Source organism: Sparus aurata, chromosome 24 (genome assembly GCF_900880675.1).
Source record: "Sparus aurata chromosome 24, fSpaAur1.1, whole genome shotgun sequence".
In the NCBI taxonomy this organism is placed as follows: Eukaryota; Metazoa; Chordata; class Actinopteri; order Spariformes; family Sparidae; genus Sparus; species Sparus aurata.
The window spans coordinates 19,420,760-19,438,230 of NC_044210.1; the positions used below are offsets into that span (position 1 = coordinate 19,420,760).

Sequence of the window (17,471 nt, forward strand, 5' to 3'; positions counted from 1 at the left end):
AGCAGCATTACTTTGTTTCACCGGCGGCATATTATATTAAGTAGAAATACAAATAGACACATTACCTCGTCCATATGCACGCTGCAGATAGCTGCTAAAAAAAAAAAAAGTTTTCAAAGCAAGTCCCGTCGTCTTTCCGACGTTTCCAAACAAATCTACACGCGCCAGCCAGACAAACGTCTTCACGACAGTGGGCGCTAGAGCTCATGGGAAATGCAGTCTTCATTCCGGCAAAACACTACCGCTTTCGTCCAGCGGGGCCGCCAAAATCAACACTAAATGAAAAGTCTGTACAGGGGCTTTAATATAGCATGGAAACAATATTAATTGTTGAGCTGAATCTCAGGAATGAGTCTCAAAGAACCACACTTCCCAGAGTGCACCAGCAGCAGCAAACTGGCTGCTTGTCACCTGATCAGTCATTAGGCGAGTTCAAGATCAAGCAGCGCTGCGCAGCGCTGCTTAAATCGTGATGCATGCTGGTTAAAATGTGTCCACGATGACCTGGATGGGAGTGGTTTCTGCTCCGCATCTGATGTCACATGACCTTAAGTTATCGCGGGAGCGAGGCTGCTGCAGAGCAGATGCTCTCCAGGTACTGCGCGACCCTAGACCCACCTTCATGACGTCAGGACTTTGCCCTAATTGGCTCTCATCTACGCTGACGTATATGACGTGTGTTTCGATGAATTTCCATATCCATAAGGCCTCTGCCTCTTTTCTACTCAAATATCAAATACTTTCAGATAAGTAGCAGCCGTGTGGCTGCACCTGTGGGATAGTCACCATGAATAAACCTATAAAATCCTTCATGTAACGCAACAACCCTGAAAGATGTCGTCAATAAACTGCTCAGTTCTGTCAGCTTAGGGTGATGATGGAGAAGTGGTTAACTGCTGTGTCCAGTGTTATCTGTTCTATCCACTCTTATTAATTAACCCTTTCTGTTCCCATCACATTAACAATACAAAGAATTATCCTGAGCTATTCTGCGTGTGATGAGATGGTGCAGCGGGACAAGGCATCTGATTCAGTCATTTGTTCTGATTATTGTATTTCATTCATTCACTGAAATGTATTTCATTCATTGTGAAAAATGTTGCTATGAGAAAATGCTTCATCTTATGTGTCTATAGTTATGCTTATTTGTTAAACGTAGTCAGCAAATTCCCCTCAGCTGTGATATAATCATGATGCACCTAAGCACAGTTGTCATCATGATAATTAATAACTGTTGTAATTGTACTGTATTGTTATTAGGCAAGACTTACTATAATGTACCAGATAGACAAAGTTCAAATGTATTTAATGGTGACATTACAAGGAAAACAGAACATGATCATTTACAGTAAGACAACATTTAGGCTCTTCATCTACTCTTGATGAGCCACTGTGTGACCGTTTGAAGTGAAGCAATTACAAAATATCCAAATTTGAACTATGTATATATATATATATATATATATAAAAGTAATCAGATGAATACATCCTCTGCAGAAAGACAGGCTTGACACGGGTCTTGATCCCCGGTCGTCTGCATGCAACACAGCAGCAGTTCCACTGCTCTATTCCCTCAGCCTACATGTTTTGGTTGATTAATATTTTGAACATCTCAGATTGAATAATTTCTGAAGGAGATTAATATGAGAAAAAGGCCAGCAAAGTTCCCATAGCATCAGGTAAGAAAACTGATTGCAGTCGTTGTTGATTGTAATCAAACATTAATGGAATTTCAATTTCCTCCACTTCTTCGCCGGCGAAGAAGGCAAACACTGCAACCTCAGCCAGGTCACGTCACGTCTACGGGAAGAGAGAGTGTCCGACTTCATAGCAGCGTTTGTGTGTGTGTGTATATGTGTATATATATATATATATATATATATATATATATATATATATATATATATATATATATATATATATATATATATATATATATATATATAGATATATATCTTATAGATATATCTCTATCTCTATCTATATCTCTCTATCTATATCTCTCTCTCTCTCTCTCTCGCTCTCTCTCGCTCTCGCTTCGCTCGCTCTCGCTCTCGCTCCTCTCGCTCTAGCTCTCGCTCTCTTCTCTCTCTCTCTATCTTTCTATCTCTCTCTCTCTCTCTCTCCTCTCTCTCTGCTCTCTCTTTCCCTCTCTCTTTTCCTCTTTTCCTCTCTATCTCTCTCCCTCTCTCCCTCTCTCTCTCTCTCTCTCCATCTCTCTTCCCTCTCTCTCCCCCCTCTATCTCTCTCCCTCTCTCTCTATCTCTATCTCTCTCTCTCTCTTTCCCTCTCTCTCTCTTTCCTCTCTCCTTCCCTCTCTCCCTGATCTTTCTCTCTCTTTACCTCTCTCTTTTCTCTCTCTTTCTCTCATTGTCCCTCTCTCTATCTCTCCTCTCTCTCTCTATCTCTCTCTCCCTCCCTCTATCTCTCTCTCTCTCTCTCTCTCTTTCTCTCTCTCTCTCTCTCTCTCTCTCTCTCTCTTCTCTCTCTCTCTCTCTATATATATATATATATATATATATATCCATCCATCCATTTTCATCCGCTTATCCGGGGCCGGGCGCGGGGGGCAGCTGCCTGAGCAGGGACACCAGACTTCCCTCTCCCCGGATACCGCCTCCAGCTCTTCCGGGAGGACCCCAAGGCGTTCCCAGGCCCAGCTGGGCGACATAGTCACACCAGCGTGTCCTGGTCGTCCTCGGGGTCTCCTCCCGGAGGGACATGCCAGGAACACCTCCCGAGGGAGGCGTCCCGGGGGCATCCGAAACAGATGCCCGAGCCACCTCAGCTGGCTCCTCTCGATGTGGAGGAGCAGCGGCTCTACTCTGAGCTCCTCCCGGGTGACAGAGCTCTTCACCCTATCTCTAAGGGAGCGCCCTGCCACCCTGCGGAGGAAACTCATTTCGGCCGCTTGTATCCGGGATCTTATTCTTTCGGTCATGACCCAAAGTTCATGGCCATAGGTGAGGGTCGGAACGTAGATTGACTGGTAAATCGAGAGCTTCGCCTTTCGGCTCAGCTCTCTCTTCACCACGACGGACCGATACAAAGACCGCATTACTGCGGCCGCTGCACCGATCCGTCTGTCAATCTCACGCTCCATCCTTCCCTCACTCGTGAACAAGACCCCAAGATACTTAAACTCCTCCACTTGAGGCAGGAACTCTCCTCCCACCTGGAGGGAGCAGGCCACCTTTTTCCGGTCGAGAACCATGGCCTCGGATTTGGAGGTGCTGATTCTCATCCCAGCCGCTTCGCACTCGGCTGCAAACCGCCCCAGGACATGCTGGAGGTCCCGGCTCGAAGGAGCCAACAAGACCACATCATCCGCGAAAAGCAGAGATGAGATCCATTGGCTCCCGAACCAGATCCCCTCCGGCCCGTGGCTGCGCCTAGAAATTCTGTCCATAAAAGTAATGAACAGAACCGGTGACAAAGGGCAGCCCTGCCGGAGTCCAACATGTACTGGGAACAGGTCTGACTTACTGCCGGCAATGCGAACCAAGCTCCTGCTCCGGCAGTACAGGGACCGTACGGCCCTTAACAGAGGGCCCCCGACCCCGTACTCCCGGAGCACCCCCCACAGTATGCCACGAGGGACACGGTCGAATGCCTTCTCCAAGTCCACAAAACACATGTGGACTGGTTGGGCAAACTCCCATGAACCCTCGAGCACCCTGCGGAGGGTATAGAGCTGGTCCAGTGTTCCACGGCCAGGACGAAAACCGCATTGTTCCTCCTGGATCCGAGGTTCGACTATCGGCCGAATTCTCCTCTCCAGTACCCTGGAATAGACTTTCCCGGGGAGGCTGAGGAGTGTGATCCCCCGATAGTTGGAACACACCCTCCGGTCCCCCTTTTTAAATAGGGGGACCACCACCCCGGTCTGCCAGTCCAGAGGCACTGTCCCCGACTGCCACGCGATGCTGCAGAGACGTGTCAGCCAAGACAGCCCCACAACATCCAGAGACTTGAGGTACTCAGGGCGGATCTCATCCACCCCCGGTGCTTTGCCACTGAGGAGCTTACGGACTACCTCAGTGACTTCGGCTTGGGTGATGGATGGGTCAACCTCTGAGTCCCCAGCCTCTGCTTCCTCTATGGAAGGCGTGTCAGCGGGATTGAGGAGATCCTCGAAGCATTCCTTCCACCGCCCGACGATGTCCCCAGTCGAGGTCAACAGCTCCCCACCTCCACTGTAAACAGTGTTGGTGGAGGACTGCTTCCCCCTCCTGAGGCGCCGGATGGTTTGCCAGAATTTCTTCGAGGCCGACCGGTAGTCCTCCTCCATGGCCTCCCCGAACTCTTCCCAGACCCGAGTTTTTGCTTCCGAGACTGCCCGTGCTGCCGCACGCTTGGCCTGCCGGTACCCGTCAGCTGCCTCAGGAGTCCCCCGGGCCAGCCAGGCCCGGTAGGACTCCTTCTTCAGCTTGACAGCAACCCTTACTTCCGGGGTCCACCACCGGGTTCGGGGATTGCCGCCGCGACAGGCACCGGAGACCTTACGGCCACAGCTCCGGACAGCCGCGTCAACAATGGAGGTGGAGAACATGGTCCATTCGGACTCAATGTCCCCAGCCTCCCTCGGGATCTGGTCAAAGCTCTCCCGGAGGTGGGAGTTAAAGATCTCCCTGGCAGAGGGTTCTGCCAGACGTTCCCAGCAGACCCTCACGATACGTTTGGGTCTGCCAGGTCTGTCCAGCTTCCTCCCCCGCCAGCGGATCCAACTCACCACCAGGTGGTGATCAGTTGACAGCTCAGCCCCTCTCTTCACCCGAGTGTCCAAGACATACGGCCGGAGGTCAGATGACACGACCACAAAGTCGATCATTGATCTCCGGCCTAGGGTGTCCTGGTGCCACGTGCACATATGGACACCCTTATGCTTGAACATGGTGTTCGTTATGGACAAACTGTGACTAGCACAGAAGTCCAGTAACAAAACACCACTCGGGTTCAGATCGGGGAGGCCGTTCCTCCCAATCACACCCCTCCAGGTAACACTGTCATCGCCCACGTGGGCGTTGAAGTCCCCCAGGAGAACGACGGAGTCCCCGGTTGGAGCACTCTCCAGTACCCCTCCCAGGGACTCCAAGAAGGCCAGGTACTCTGCACCGCTGTTCGGCCCATAAGCCGAGACAACGGTGAGAGTCCTATCCCCGACCCGAAGGCGCAGGGAAACGACCCTCTCGTTCACCGGGGAGAACTCCAACACATGGCGGCTGAGCTGGGGGGCTATAAGCAAGCCCACACCAGCTCGCCGCCTCTCGCCGCGGGCAACTCCAGAGTAGAAGAGAGTCCAGCCTCTCTCAAGGAGTTGGGTTCCAGAGCCCAGGCTGTGCGTGGAGGTGAGCCCGACTATTTCTAGCCGGTACCGCTCAACCTCCCGCACCAGCTCAGGCTCTTTCCCCCCCAGTGAGGTGACATTCCATGTCCCCATGGCTAGAGTCACCATCCGGGGATTGGGCCGCCGGGGCCCCCGCCCACGACCGCCACCCATGTCCCTCTGCACCGGCCCCTTCTGAACCCTCCCGCGAGTGGTGAGCCCACGGGAGGGCGGGCCCACGTTGCTCGTTCGGGCTGCGCCCGGCCGGGTCCCGTGGGCAGAGACCCAGCCACCAGGCGCTCGCCTGCGAGCCCCAACCCCAGGCCTGGCTCCAGGGTGGGGCCCCGGTGACGCCGATCCGGGCGACGTGCACGTCCTTGGTCTTGTTATATTCATCGGGGGCGAGTGAACCGATCTTAGTCTGACCCGTCACCTAGGACCTGTTTGCCTTGGGAGACCCTACCAGGGGCATTAAGCCCCGGACAACATAGCTCCTAGGATCATTCGGGTGCTCAAACCCCTCCACCACGATAAGGTGCCGGTTCAAGGAGGAGTATATATATATATATATATAAATATATATATATATGTATCTATTTATACCAGAGATTTTCTTAAAATGAAGTTAACACCTTTTAGAAAAAGGTTACCTGGGGTGAAACTCCCCCTGCTACCCTGATTTGCATTTGTTTAGCTCACAGCATTTTCATTTACGTGTCAAAGCCTCCCCTAGAATCAGGGGGAGGGGGGTCACTGGGGGACAACTGCCAAGCAAGGCCCACATCAATTTACGACAATTTATGTCAGTTTTCAGTGTTGCCTGCAAATTGCCGCAAAACTTAAATTCCACGTCAATCTACAGTGCGGCATACTGACGAAAATCCCACTTTTCATGCAGTGATAGCAGCCGGTGTGGGTTGGTTCCATCCTGAGTCACTAAACTTTGAGCGATCTCTTGTTGTTGTCCTCAGTTTACCGACTCCTCCAAAGAGCTTGTCCACCCTCAGTGCTCTCGGTGACAGCACCTGGATAGACGGCTGCTCCTGACGAGACCCGGGTGCAGCAGTGCAGTGGCTGCCCCGCTGGCTGGGGTCACTCACTATGCCTCAACGTGGAACAAAAGGGGGGATGACCAAAAAGTAAACTGTTAACTTCACCTTAAATCTGAGATCCTGCATAGAATAGCGTAGAGTATAAATAGAGTTTCTTCGGGGAAGGCGGGTTGTCGTTTAGTTTTTTCTTTCTGGATTTGAGTGAGTTTGTCTGTGCCAAGGGGGAGTCGCTCCCTGTTGCTCTTGTGCAATAGAACCACTGTCTTTAGGCGACCAGTAATACTAACCTGCTGAAGAGGGCTGCCAGTGTTTATGATGCGCGTCTTCACAATACTGTATTTATTTATTTTTTATATTTATTATTTTGAATAAAACGTTTTTTTTTTTTTTTACTAATCAGGTGTTTTTTTTCCCTTCTGGCAACAAGCGTTAACGATGCTGCTAAAAAAAAATCATGTAATCAGTCCCTGTTCGATTTTTGGGCACATTTGGTCTAATTTGTACAAGACGTTAAAGTATTAGTGTACACTTAGTGTGCACATCTTAACTTTTAAGTGTGCATACATTATAAATATGTACATTGATGCAATATTACTGAATTTTAAATGTGAATTTAGACTAAAAGGAAAATGTTTGAATGTGTTTACAAAATTGTCTCACCACAGACTTTTCTGCATATTAACACTTTAAAATAGATTTCACAGTTGCACACGGCACGATGTAGCACCGTCTGTTTGTAATATTTGACTTTTTTCACATTTCACAAAATCCCAACAACTTTGTTACTGTGATGGACTGAATGAGTGGAACATTTTAATAAAACACACTGAATTAAAGATGACTTCCTCACTGCTTTATGTTGAAACTGGATTTATATAATCTCATCAGTATACAACAAGAGAGGTTGGTTGTTGACGCGTTTCAATGTTTCCATCTAGTGGTAGAATTTCAGACATCACTGTGGGTTTAATACAAATGACTACAAAGTATTCCCCCAGAAAGACCGCATGAATAATACATAACTTAAATCTGAACCCAGTGATTTGATTTGAATTATGTGAAAAATCGAAGACTAAAGAAGACTTTTTCAAAATGAAATAAATATATTTGCATAAATATATTATGAAAAATTACCACAAAAAAAATCAATAAATAAAATGTAACATTATTAGAAACAACAACAACAACCATAATGCACTCAAGGCCAAGGTATGTTTTGTAAACTTTATCACAAAAGTGAAAATAATTTCAAATAATCCTGGAATCCATGGAGTCACTTTTCCCAGATCCACACCAAAAGTTTACTGGTTCTATTGTGGCCAAAACTCGTCCTCCAGCCAAGTTTCATGAAAATCTTTTTAACAGTTTTTGTGTAATCTTGGTGACAAACCAACAAAACAAAAAACACAGAAGCTCTGATGCTCGTTTCACTCCTGCAAAGACTTTTTGGACAACAAATAATTATTTGGCTGTGAAATCAGAATTTAATGTGGAGTTTATGAACAAAAGTATACAAATGTAGTATCACAAAGGTTTCTTGAACCAGGATCATGAACTATAACAGTGCCAACAGCGAAGTGTGGAGGTCGAGCTTCAGCTGCTGAAGGTTTCACCAGACTGATTTATGTGAGGACGTGTTTGGGCTGCGAGCAAAGAACCACTAGAAGCAGAATTTAAGGTCGACGGCTGAAACGATGTTTTCATGCTTGTAAATGTTTGTTACACTGCTGCCTTCAGACTGGGAGGTTGTGGGATTGATCCTCTGACAATCTTTATGTTGTGAAAACCAAATTATTGCTCTCCTGCACATTTATTGGTGTGATACATACTGTGAAGTGAGCTTGTTGTGAAGCAAAATAGCTGAGTAAGATGAGATGCTGCTGCTCTTCTTCTGAGGTTCAGGGATCAAATCCCAGCTGGTCCATCAGGGTGTTTTGAGCTTTATAGCATTTTTGGGGCCTTTTTGAGAGGACAAATCAGCAAAATCCTCAGCTTAACCAGGACTTGAACTCACAACCTCAGAACTGTTTCTTAGTCTTCTTACTCACTGAGCTATTTGCTCTGAGACAATTAACATTCATTAAGGCTTTTCACTTCTTCTTTTTGATAACAGACATCAAAGTCAAAGGTTTGAGCAAGGATCAATCCCACGCCATAAAAAACTGAAAGGAATTCCCAAATATCCTGAACTACCTGATCAGTGAGCCTTCTAATGTGTTTCTTGGAGGTTTGGGTCTTTTTCTTGGTGTTCAGCTTCAAAGTATTGAGTCTCACATCCTCAGCACTTCAGATCCGATGCACACCTGTTTCTAAAAGGGTTCCATCTTTTAGATAGAGGTGAGCATCATCAAAGATTGTATAGTCTCAGGGTTGTCTTTTGGGTGAAAGTCAACCCTGAGACTATACAATCTTTGATGATGCTCACCTGTTTCTGAAAGGTAAAAACAGCAGCATTCAAAACTGACTGTGTGTTTATTGTGTTTGTGTTGTTGATCCTGGAGAAACTTAATCTAATTTTTGTTGCACTACTTTTGTTGGTACAACTAAATGACAATAAAATTTTGGGTTCAATCAAGAATTGAACCCACAACCTCCAAACTTCCAGCGCTGGTTTCTCCTGCTGAGCTAACAGGAGGATGAGAACATGAGAGTCTCTCAGAGGTTTTCACTCCTTCTTCTGAGCAGCAGCTTTATAAAGAGTCAGGATTCAAACCCACAACCTCCAGAGCAGCTCATCAGAGAGCTGAACGTCCTGCTTTGAGCTTCTGCCTCTTTTATTTGAAGAGCTGTGTTCAAAGCTCAGACTGACTCCAGGACTGAAGTCACAGTGTCACAACTTCCTGCCAGTCCTCCAGCACACTGAGCTACCTGCTGCAGGTGTGTCAAGCTGTCAGTCACATTGTGCTTGTAGACACAATATATTTGTCTGTGTGATTTAGCTGCTGTGATAGAAACCAGAGGGCTTTGTGACTCTCCACACAGAGATGCAGTGTGTGTGTGCAGCCACCAGAGGGCGCTCTGCCCCTGCAGATATGTGTTGGGTCTGTTGGTGCTCTGCAGAGAGACAGCATGGACACCAACGAAGAAGAAGAAGATGGAGGAAGAGGAGACAGGGAAAGCCTTCTGAGAGAGCTTCTTTACAGGCACAGGTCCTGGTTATTACCATTAATACAACATATTACCAGTAAGATTAAAGAAGTACACATCAACATTTACACAATATATTTCCAACAAATCTATATCTGTTCAACAGTTTTAGACACTGACAACAGCTTGTGAGGTGATGAACCAGAATCTTGAACACAGTATTTTAATCACTTTTAATCACTTTCTGGGCTCAACTGTAAAATTACATATTGTGTAAAATCAAAAATTGAGTGTAAAAATGTCATTATGTACTTTGGACACAAGAAACATGACATTGACTTAATTGTGAACTTATTATGTTTGGTCCCTTTCACATACAAAAATGTAATTCTAACAACATTTCTCTGAACTTTACTTGGCCTTCCTTCCTTATAGGTTATGAGTCTTAAACGCATCTCTAACAACTTGAGCCACTGGGTCTGACACACAAAGACTTTACTCAGAGACTTTTCAAGAAAAACGAAACAGACAAATGTTGGGCTGCAGTTCTCTCTTTCACACACTTATGACACCAGTACAGACACAACTAGATGTGTTTAAAGAGATAATCATTATGGTGGACTGAACTTTTTTGTCATCATTAAAAACACATGAAAGAAGCCAGTAAATTCTTGTTTTAGGTTCAGTGTTGAGTACATTTGATGTTGTACATTCCATTGCCAGCCTTGTGCTTAATAATTATTTACAGTTGAGTCATTCACAGTTAATGCTATAGACAATGTATACATAACTTAATGTTACTTTAACTATTTGGTTTTTCAAGTGATAATTCAACAGACTTAAATCAAAGTATTACAGGGGAGCCATTACTGTGGCAGAAGTATTTACAAACGTGGGTTGAAAGATTTGTGACTGTATCTCAATGTATGCCTGCATGATCAGATTTGTAAATCAGAAAAGGTATCTCTAAATCTGTGTCCAGATTTAATATTGCACTGAGATGTGTGGAGATTTGTCTGTGTGCCTCAGTAGCTACACAGCATACATACCACCTGATGCATCCTGTGATTCCAACAGAACATTTCTGGGCTGAGTGGATCTATCATTTTTCGAAACACCTTTAGATCAACCAGGAATACAGCGATATAGGGCACTGACTTTGAATTTGATTTTAAACATGTAATGCCAAATCCCTTCTCATTTTTGTCCCTGCTACAAGGTTTTTTATTGTTTTTTCCTCACTTGAATCAAGGGTCTAAGGACAGAGGACGTTGTTCACTGTCCATATTATCAAGCCCATTTAGGCAATGGGGTAGTATGGAGCCCTGTAAGGGTCATGGTGAAATCTTTCGCATTCTCTCGCAATACTTTTTCTCCTCTAGCTTTCCCTCTGATGTCCTCCAGCTGCTCTGCCTCAGCTCTCTGTAATTTATTGAGTTTCCCGATGGACAGACAGCTGTACTTGTTGCTAAAGTGATCACTTACTGCTGCTAACTCTGCCGTTACCTGTGCTAAGTCACGTTAACATGGCTGGAACGACAGAGACCAGTCTGACAACAAGAAAAGCAGTACCGAATTGGTTTCCTTGCTGAATTTGGTTGCAGGTTTGACCCTGTCGTAATCCCTGGCCTTGTCAGAGCGCTGTAAATCCCCTTGGTACTATATTCACCATGTCTGGTCCCGGTTCAGCTTACTGGACTCAACACAGCATCCAGCCCAGCAAGCTTGTGCTTAAAGTAACTGGATGTAGACTCGCCACACAAATGAAGATTGCCATGTGCATTTGCAGATCTCTCTTTTACACGGTGTAGCATGTATAAAAAGAAAACCAATTGAGATGCTCATCATAGTTGTAACTGATGGCTTTTTTCTGATTTCCAGTACAAAGTATCATTAACACATTAGACAAGCTCAACTGTTCAGCAGTGAGAATGTTTCTCTGAAAGGAGACTCTCCCTCCTACAGAGAACAAACAGACACTGAGGAACCAGACAACTTGTACGAGAACCCAAATCCAGGATAAAGAGGTTGAGTGAATGTGGTGTTGAAGGTGTGGAGGTGGATCAGTGAGTCAGAGGAGACTCTGTAGAAGGACAGAGTGCCAGCAGGACAGTCCACATACACTGCTACTCTACCAGAGGAGGAGCAGGAGGAGGAGGAGGAGGAGGAGGAGGAGGAGGAGGAGGAGGAGATGGATGTTTGTCTGTTTTTGTGACAGACAGAGTAACGACTGTCATCCTCATCATCCGAGCACCACAGACTCCAGGACTGATCATTCAGTCCAAACACACAGTCTCTATCTCCTCTCCTTCTGATTCTTCTGTAACTCACTGATATTTTGACTCTGCCGCTCCACTCGACCTCCCAGTAACAGCGACCAGTCAGACCATTTGTACACAGCAGCTGAGGCCATGTGCAAAACCTCTCTCGATGATCAGGATATGACTGAACTTCTAACACACTTGTCATCTTCCTGTTGTTGTCAGACAGTTTGATCCTTTTGTTGACTGTGTTTGTGTTGACTGTGAGCTCACAGGAATCTGATGGAGAGAAAAAGACACAACACAGCTGCAGTTATTAATGTGTCATCAGTGTGATGATGACATCACAGATGTGAATGCGTGATGTCACAGTGTTTTGATGAATGACAGTAAAAAGACACTCACACTTCCTCAGACCTGGTGTCAACCATCGGACTCCAGCAGGCTCGGCCCTGAAAGGAGGAGGGGGGTCAGAGCAGCACATCCTCTTTCAGCATGGAAGTAATATCCGTTATACAATCATGTTTTTCACAAAATGGTGAACCTAGCTCCACCCTCGCTTGTAGAGGACTGAGCCTTTCAACGATGCCCCTTTCATACCCAATCATGATATGATACAGAAATGTGCAAATGCATTCTTCTCTGTATCTACTACCTACCACACTTATTGTCTGTGGCTGCAGCAGGACTATTCATACCTGAGAGTGTCCAGTCTGTAATGTGGATCCTCCAGTTGAGCAGAAAGCAGTTTCACTCCTGAGTCTCCTGGATGATTGTAGCTCAGGTCCAGCTCTCTCAGATGGGAGGGGTTGGAGCTCAGAGCTGGGGCCAGAGAAGTACAGCCTTCCTCTGTGATCAGACAGCCTGACAGACTGCAAAGACACAAAACTAAACATGGAACAACATCTGGGGGTACTGACATCAGCATATTACTGTGCTTATAATAACAATATCAATGTGTCACCTTTAGAATTCATGTTGAGCAGATATAATGTTTGCTGTCCAATTCTTAATTCTCAACACTAGTCAACAAATAGTACAGATCAGGCTTATGGGCATATAATCAGTTTTACAGATATTTAGCCATCAAGTAAAAAGAAAAAAAAGTTTACCGAATTGTGGCGCTAAATGAAAAGTAAGAGGATCGCCAAAGTGGAACATGAATGTCTGTAACTAAATCTTTATCATAATTTCTGCAACAAAGTGGACTGACCCACGTTACCATCCACATAGCAAAGCCACTAGCATTGCCAAAACCATATAACATGTTGATGAATACTGACACTTTTGTCAAAGAGTGGACAAAAAAGACATACTTTGAGCAGATTGCTGTGTGAACTCACAAAAGAAAAATGTGACTTCACAGTGGTATATTTAAGTAGCCACCAGACAGAATCTAGTCTGTTCTTTCACCTACAGACAGTACTTGATGAACCTACTTTTGAAAAGTAATTCAACAACAAAAACAAATAAACACTAAAAATCCTCACCTAAGAGTTTCCAGTTCACTGTGTGGACACCCCAGTCCAACCGACAGCAGCTTGACTCCTGAATCCTGCAGGTTGTTGTTACTCAGGTCCAGATCTCTCAGACTAGAGGATTGGGAGCTGAGAACCGAGGACAGAGCTTCACAGCTTCTCTCTGAGAGATCACACAGACTCAGTCTGGATACGAAACAACGAATAAGATGTCAAATAATATTTCTGTTAATATTTTGAGTCTTGACCTTTTGCAATACAGCATATACAAATTCATATCATCATTTGAAAATCCTTGCAATTTAGTTCTAATATTTGGAGTCCTATAAAAAATGTGTTAAAATGCTTATAATGGTAAATGGACTTGCATTTATATAGCGCTTTTTTCAGTACTCAAAGGTATAAGGTATAGAAATATATGGGAAACAGTTGGGCCAACAGTAGGGGTGGGGGGCTGAAACTTGTGATTTGCTTTTTTGTGCATCAGTATGAGTGAAATAAAAACTGCCTGTTTAGTTAATCTCTGCTGTATGCATATGTGATGCCTCATGTTTGTGAACAATACAAATTTGTTATACATTAGAGATAAAGAAAGACATTGCACTAAATATTTCATTATCATCATTTCAAAACCACTAGACAGCATCAGATTTTTTGATTGCCATGTCAAGATGATTAATCCTGACTCAATCTGGAATAAACAGACATTGAGTCATCAAAGTCACATGAATACATTTCTTCAGTTTAGCCAGTTTATATTTCACCCCTGTACAATATATGAAGCTGAATTAACAATGTACATTGAAAAAGTAAACAATATCTCTACTATAAAAACACAAGTTCAAACAACCTGTTCAAACTGTTTTGACTGCTGACTTTAAATTTCAACTTGTTTACAACAAGCAGTATTTTGATCATACCTAAGAGTTTCTAGTGTACAATGTGGACTCTTCAGTACAGCAGAAAGCAGTTTCACGCCTGAATCCTGCAGGTTGTTGTCACTAAGGTCAAGCTTTCTCAGACTAGAGGACTGGGAGCTGAGGACTGAGGACAGAGCTTCACAGCTTTTCTCTGAGAGGTTACAGCAACTCAACCTGAAGAAGAAATAGTAAAACAAATATGAAAAAATAACATCTGTGTTCAAAAATTGTCTGGATATTTGGAATATATATATAATCTCTTCTCAGCACACATTACAATCCTTGCCATTTTACTCAATTAATCATGACTGACTCAGAATTAAAGAGACAGCTAATAATCAAAGTCACAAAATATTTACTCATAACTGAGTTTCTCCATCTCAGTCAGACTTTATATTTCATTCTGCATGATATGTTCATCGGACTAAGTAAAAATTCATTCATTCATTCAGAGATTCATTCATTCAAAATTTGAATTTCTTACATGAGAGATACTGTTTAAAGAAAATGGAGCTGTAATAATAAAGTAAATAACATTATTTGAAGCTTTTAAGCAAAATCTGACCCAAGACTTTCCAGTGTACAGTTTGGATTATCCAGTCCAAACGACAGCAGCTTCACTCCTGAATCCTGCAGGTTGTTGTTATTCAGGTTCAGCTCTCTCAGACTAGAGGACTGGGAGCTGAGAACTGAGGACAGAGCTTCACAGCTTCTATCTGAGAGATTACAGCCGCTCAATCTGGAGAGAGAACAGTGAGGAAAGCAGTAAAAACTTTTCTATTTCTCCAGTTGAAAGATAAACAATTTTACGATTAATAAATCCCACTTACAGAGCTTTCTTGGAGGCTTTGACCACTGGTAGCAGCCTCAGAAGAGCCTCCTCTGAAGCAGAATATTTCTTTAGCTCAAACAATTCCAGATCTTTTTCTGATGACAGTAAGATGAAGATCAGAGCTGACCAATGAAGAGGAGAGAGGACATCAGCTGCAAGACTTCCTGATCTCAGGTACCGTTGGATCTCCCCTTCTAGAGAATGATCCCTCAGTTCATTCAGGCAGTGGAACAGATTGATGCTTCTCTCCGGAGACAGATTCTCACTGATCTTCTTCTTGATGTTCAGTACTGTTTCCTGATTGGACTGTGAGCTCATTCCTGTCTGGGTCATCAGACCTAGAAGGAGAGTCTGATTGGTGTGCAGTGAAAGTCCCAGCAGGAAGCGGAGGAACAAGTCCAGGTGTCCATTTGGACTCTGTAAGGCCTTGTCCACAGCACTCTGGTAGAAGTGTGTCTCTGTAGATTGATGGTTTGTGGTTGCTGTTTTTTCTTCTGATAACAGATTGACTTCAGAGTTGATGAACGTCAGATGAACATGAAGAGCAGCCAGAAACTCCTGAACACTCAGATGGATGAAGCAGAACACCTTGTCCTGGTACAGTCCACTCTCCTCTTTAAAGATCTGTGTGAACACTCCTGAGTACACTGACGCTGCTCTGATATCGATGCCACACTCTGTCAGGTCTGATTCATAGAAGATCAGGTTTCCTTTCTGCAGCTGATCAAAAGCCAATTTTCCCAGAGACTCAATCATCTTCCTGCTCTCTGGAGTCCAGTGTGAATCTGTTTCAGCTCCTCCATCATACTTGACATTCTTCACTTTGGACTGAACCACCAGGAAATGGATGTACATCTCAGTCAGGGTCTTAGGCAGCTCTCCTCTCTCTCTGGTCTTCAACACATCCTCCAGAACTGTAGCAGTGATCCAGCAGAAGACTGGGATGTGGCACATGATGTGGAGGCTTCGTGATGTCTTGATGTGGGAGATGATTCTGCTGGCTTGCTTCTTGCCTCTGAATCTCTTCCTGAAGTACTCCTCCTTCTGTAGGTCAGTGAACCCTCTGACCTCTGTCACCATGTCAACACACCCAGGAGGGATCTGATTAGCTGCTGCAGGTCGTGTGGTTATCCAGAGGCGAGCAGAGGGAAGAAGTTTCCCCCTGATGAGGTTTGTCAGCAGCACATCCACTGAGGTGGACTCTCTAACATCAGTCAGGATCTCAGTGTTGTGGAAGTCCAGAGGAAGTCGACACTCATCCAGACCATCAAAGATGAATACAACCTGGAACTCTTCAAACCTGCAGATTTCTTTGGTTTCAGTGAAGAAGTGATGAACAAGTTCCACCAAGCTGAACTTTTTCTCTTTCAGCACATTCAGCTCTCTGAAAGTGAATGGAAATGTGAACTGTATGTCCTGGTTGGCTTTGTCTTCAGCCCAGTCCAGAGTGAACTTCTGTGTTAAGACTGTTTTCCCGATGCCAGCCACTCCCTTTGTCATCACTGTTCTGATTGGTTCATCCCTTCCGGGTGAGGCTTTAAAGATGTCTTCTTGTCTGATTGTTGTTTCTGGTCTGTTTACATTCCTGAATGTTTCAATCTGTCTGACCTCATGTTCATTACTGACCTCTGCAGTCCCTCCCTCTGTGATGTAGAGCTCTGTGTAGATCTGATTCAGAAGGGTTGGGTTTCCTGCTTTAGAAATTCCCTCAAACACACACTGGAACTTCTTCTGAAGGTTGGATTTTAGTTTACCATTGCAACCTGCAGCAAGATGTTCTAAATGAACACATAACAAGAAAAATCATAATGAGATTCATGAATTACATGCAACAATTTGATTCATCTTTACTTGACTGTTGGCTGTATCCTTGAGGAGCAACGGCATACTTACTTCTACATTACTTCATCACTGTTCCTGACCCAGTGCAGCCCTCCTCATATTTTTTTCTTCAACATTTTTGAAAATATCATTAGGCCTATCAATAGTTTCCCAATAAGCTAAAAAACCAAACATTTAAACACGGTATGAAACTATTTTAATAGCAATAGTTTTTTATAGTTTGCTCCTAAGTTCAGAAACCTGGGTAGACAGTTCATGTAATTCCTTCATCGTCTTGAAACTTTTGATTGTTATTGTGTACAAGGGCAATGTAATTCATTTGTGGTCTTGAGTATGTTTCCATGTTATTCCTTTGTGGCCTTCCTCCACATGAAGTGGATACCCTTGTAGTTAAACATCCTAATCTAAAAGTCTGAAAAGACTGTGAAAGGGTAGGGGAAGGAAACCAGTTTACCCTGCCCTGTCCACTATCTCTGACCCCTAAAAAGAAAAAGATTAACCTTGCTCCCAAGGAAGTCTCTTTCTCCAATAGCAACCTCCTTTGACTTTTGGCTGTGGATCTATGAGGACAGAGGGGATGTGCACCAGATGCACATGATGATGTTTCCTAACTCCCAGCTGTGAACAGGTGAGCAGCCACACTCCCATTTGGATCCAGCAGTGTTTTGTACAT

The 17,471-nt window shown here is 44.5% G+C and overlaps 1 protein-coding gene and 1 long non-coding RNA gene across 2 annotated transcripts in view; one reads left to right on the forward strand and one right to left on the reverse strand.

Moving 5' to 3' along the window:
* Positions 1–17,471, reverse strand: part of LOC115576534 (NACHT, LRR and PYD domains-containing protein 12-like) — a 46,670-nt gene that overhangs the window by 24,610 nt on the left and 4,589 nt on the right. The window contains exons 3-7 of the mRNA XM_030409063.1: positions 14,955–16,734; positions 14,690–14,863; positions 14,125–14,298; positions 13,217–13,390; positions 12,425–12,598 (exon numbers count right to left, since the gene is read on the reverse strand). Of these exons, the coding sequence (XP_030264923.1) occupies positions 12,425–12,598; positions 13,217–13,390; positions 14,125–14,298; positions 14,690–14,863; positions 14,955–16,734 (2,476 nt within the window). The remainder of the gene's footprint in view (positions 1–12,424; positions 12,599–13,216; positions 13,391–14,124; positions 14,299–14,689; positions 14,864–14,954; positions 16,735–17,471) is intronic.
* Positions 9,033–9,859, forward strand: LOC115577366 (uncharacterized). The gene is made up of 2 exons (XR_003983093.1): positions 9,033–9,255; positions 9,361–9,859. It is a non-coding gene; the product is annotated as an uncharacterized LOC115577366 (long non-coding RNA).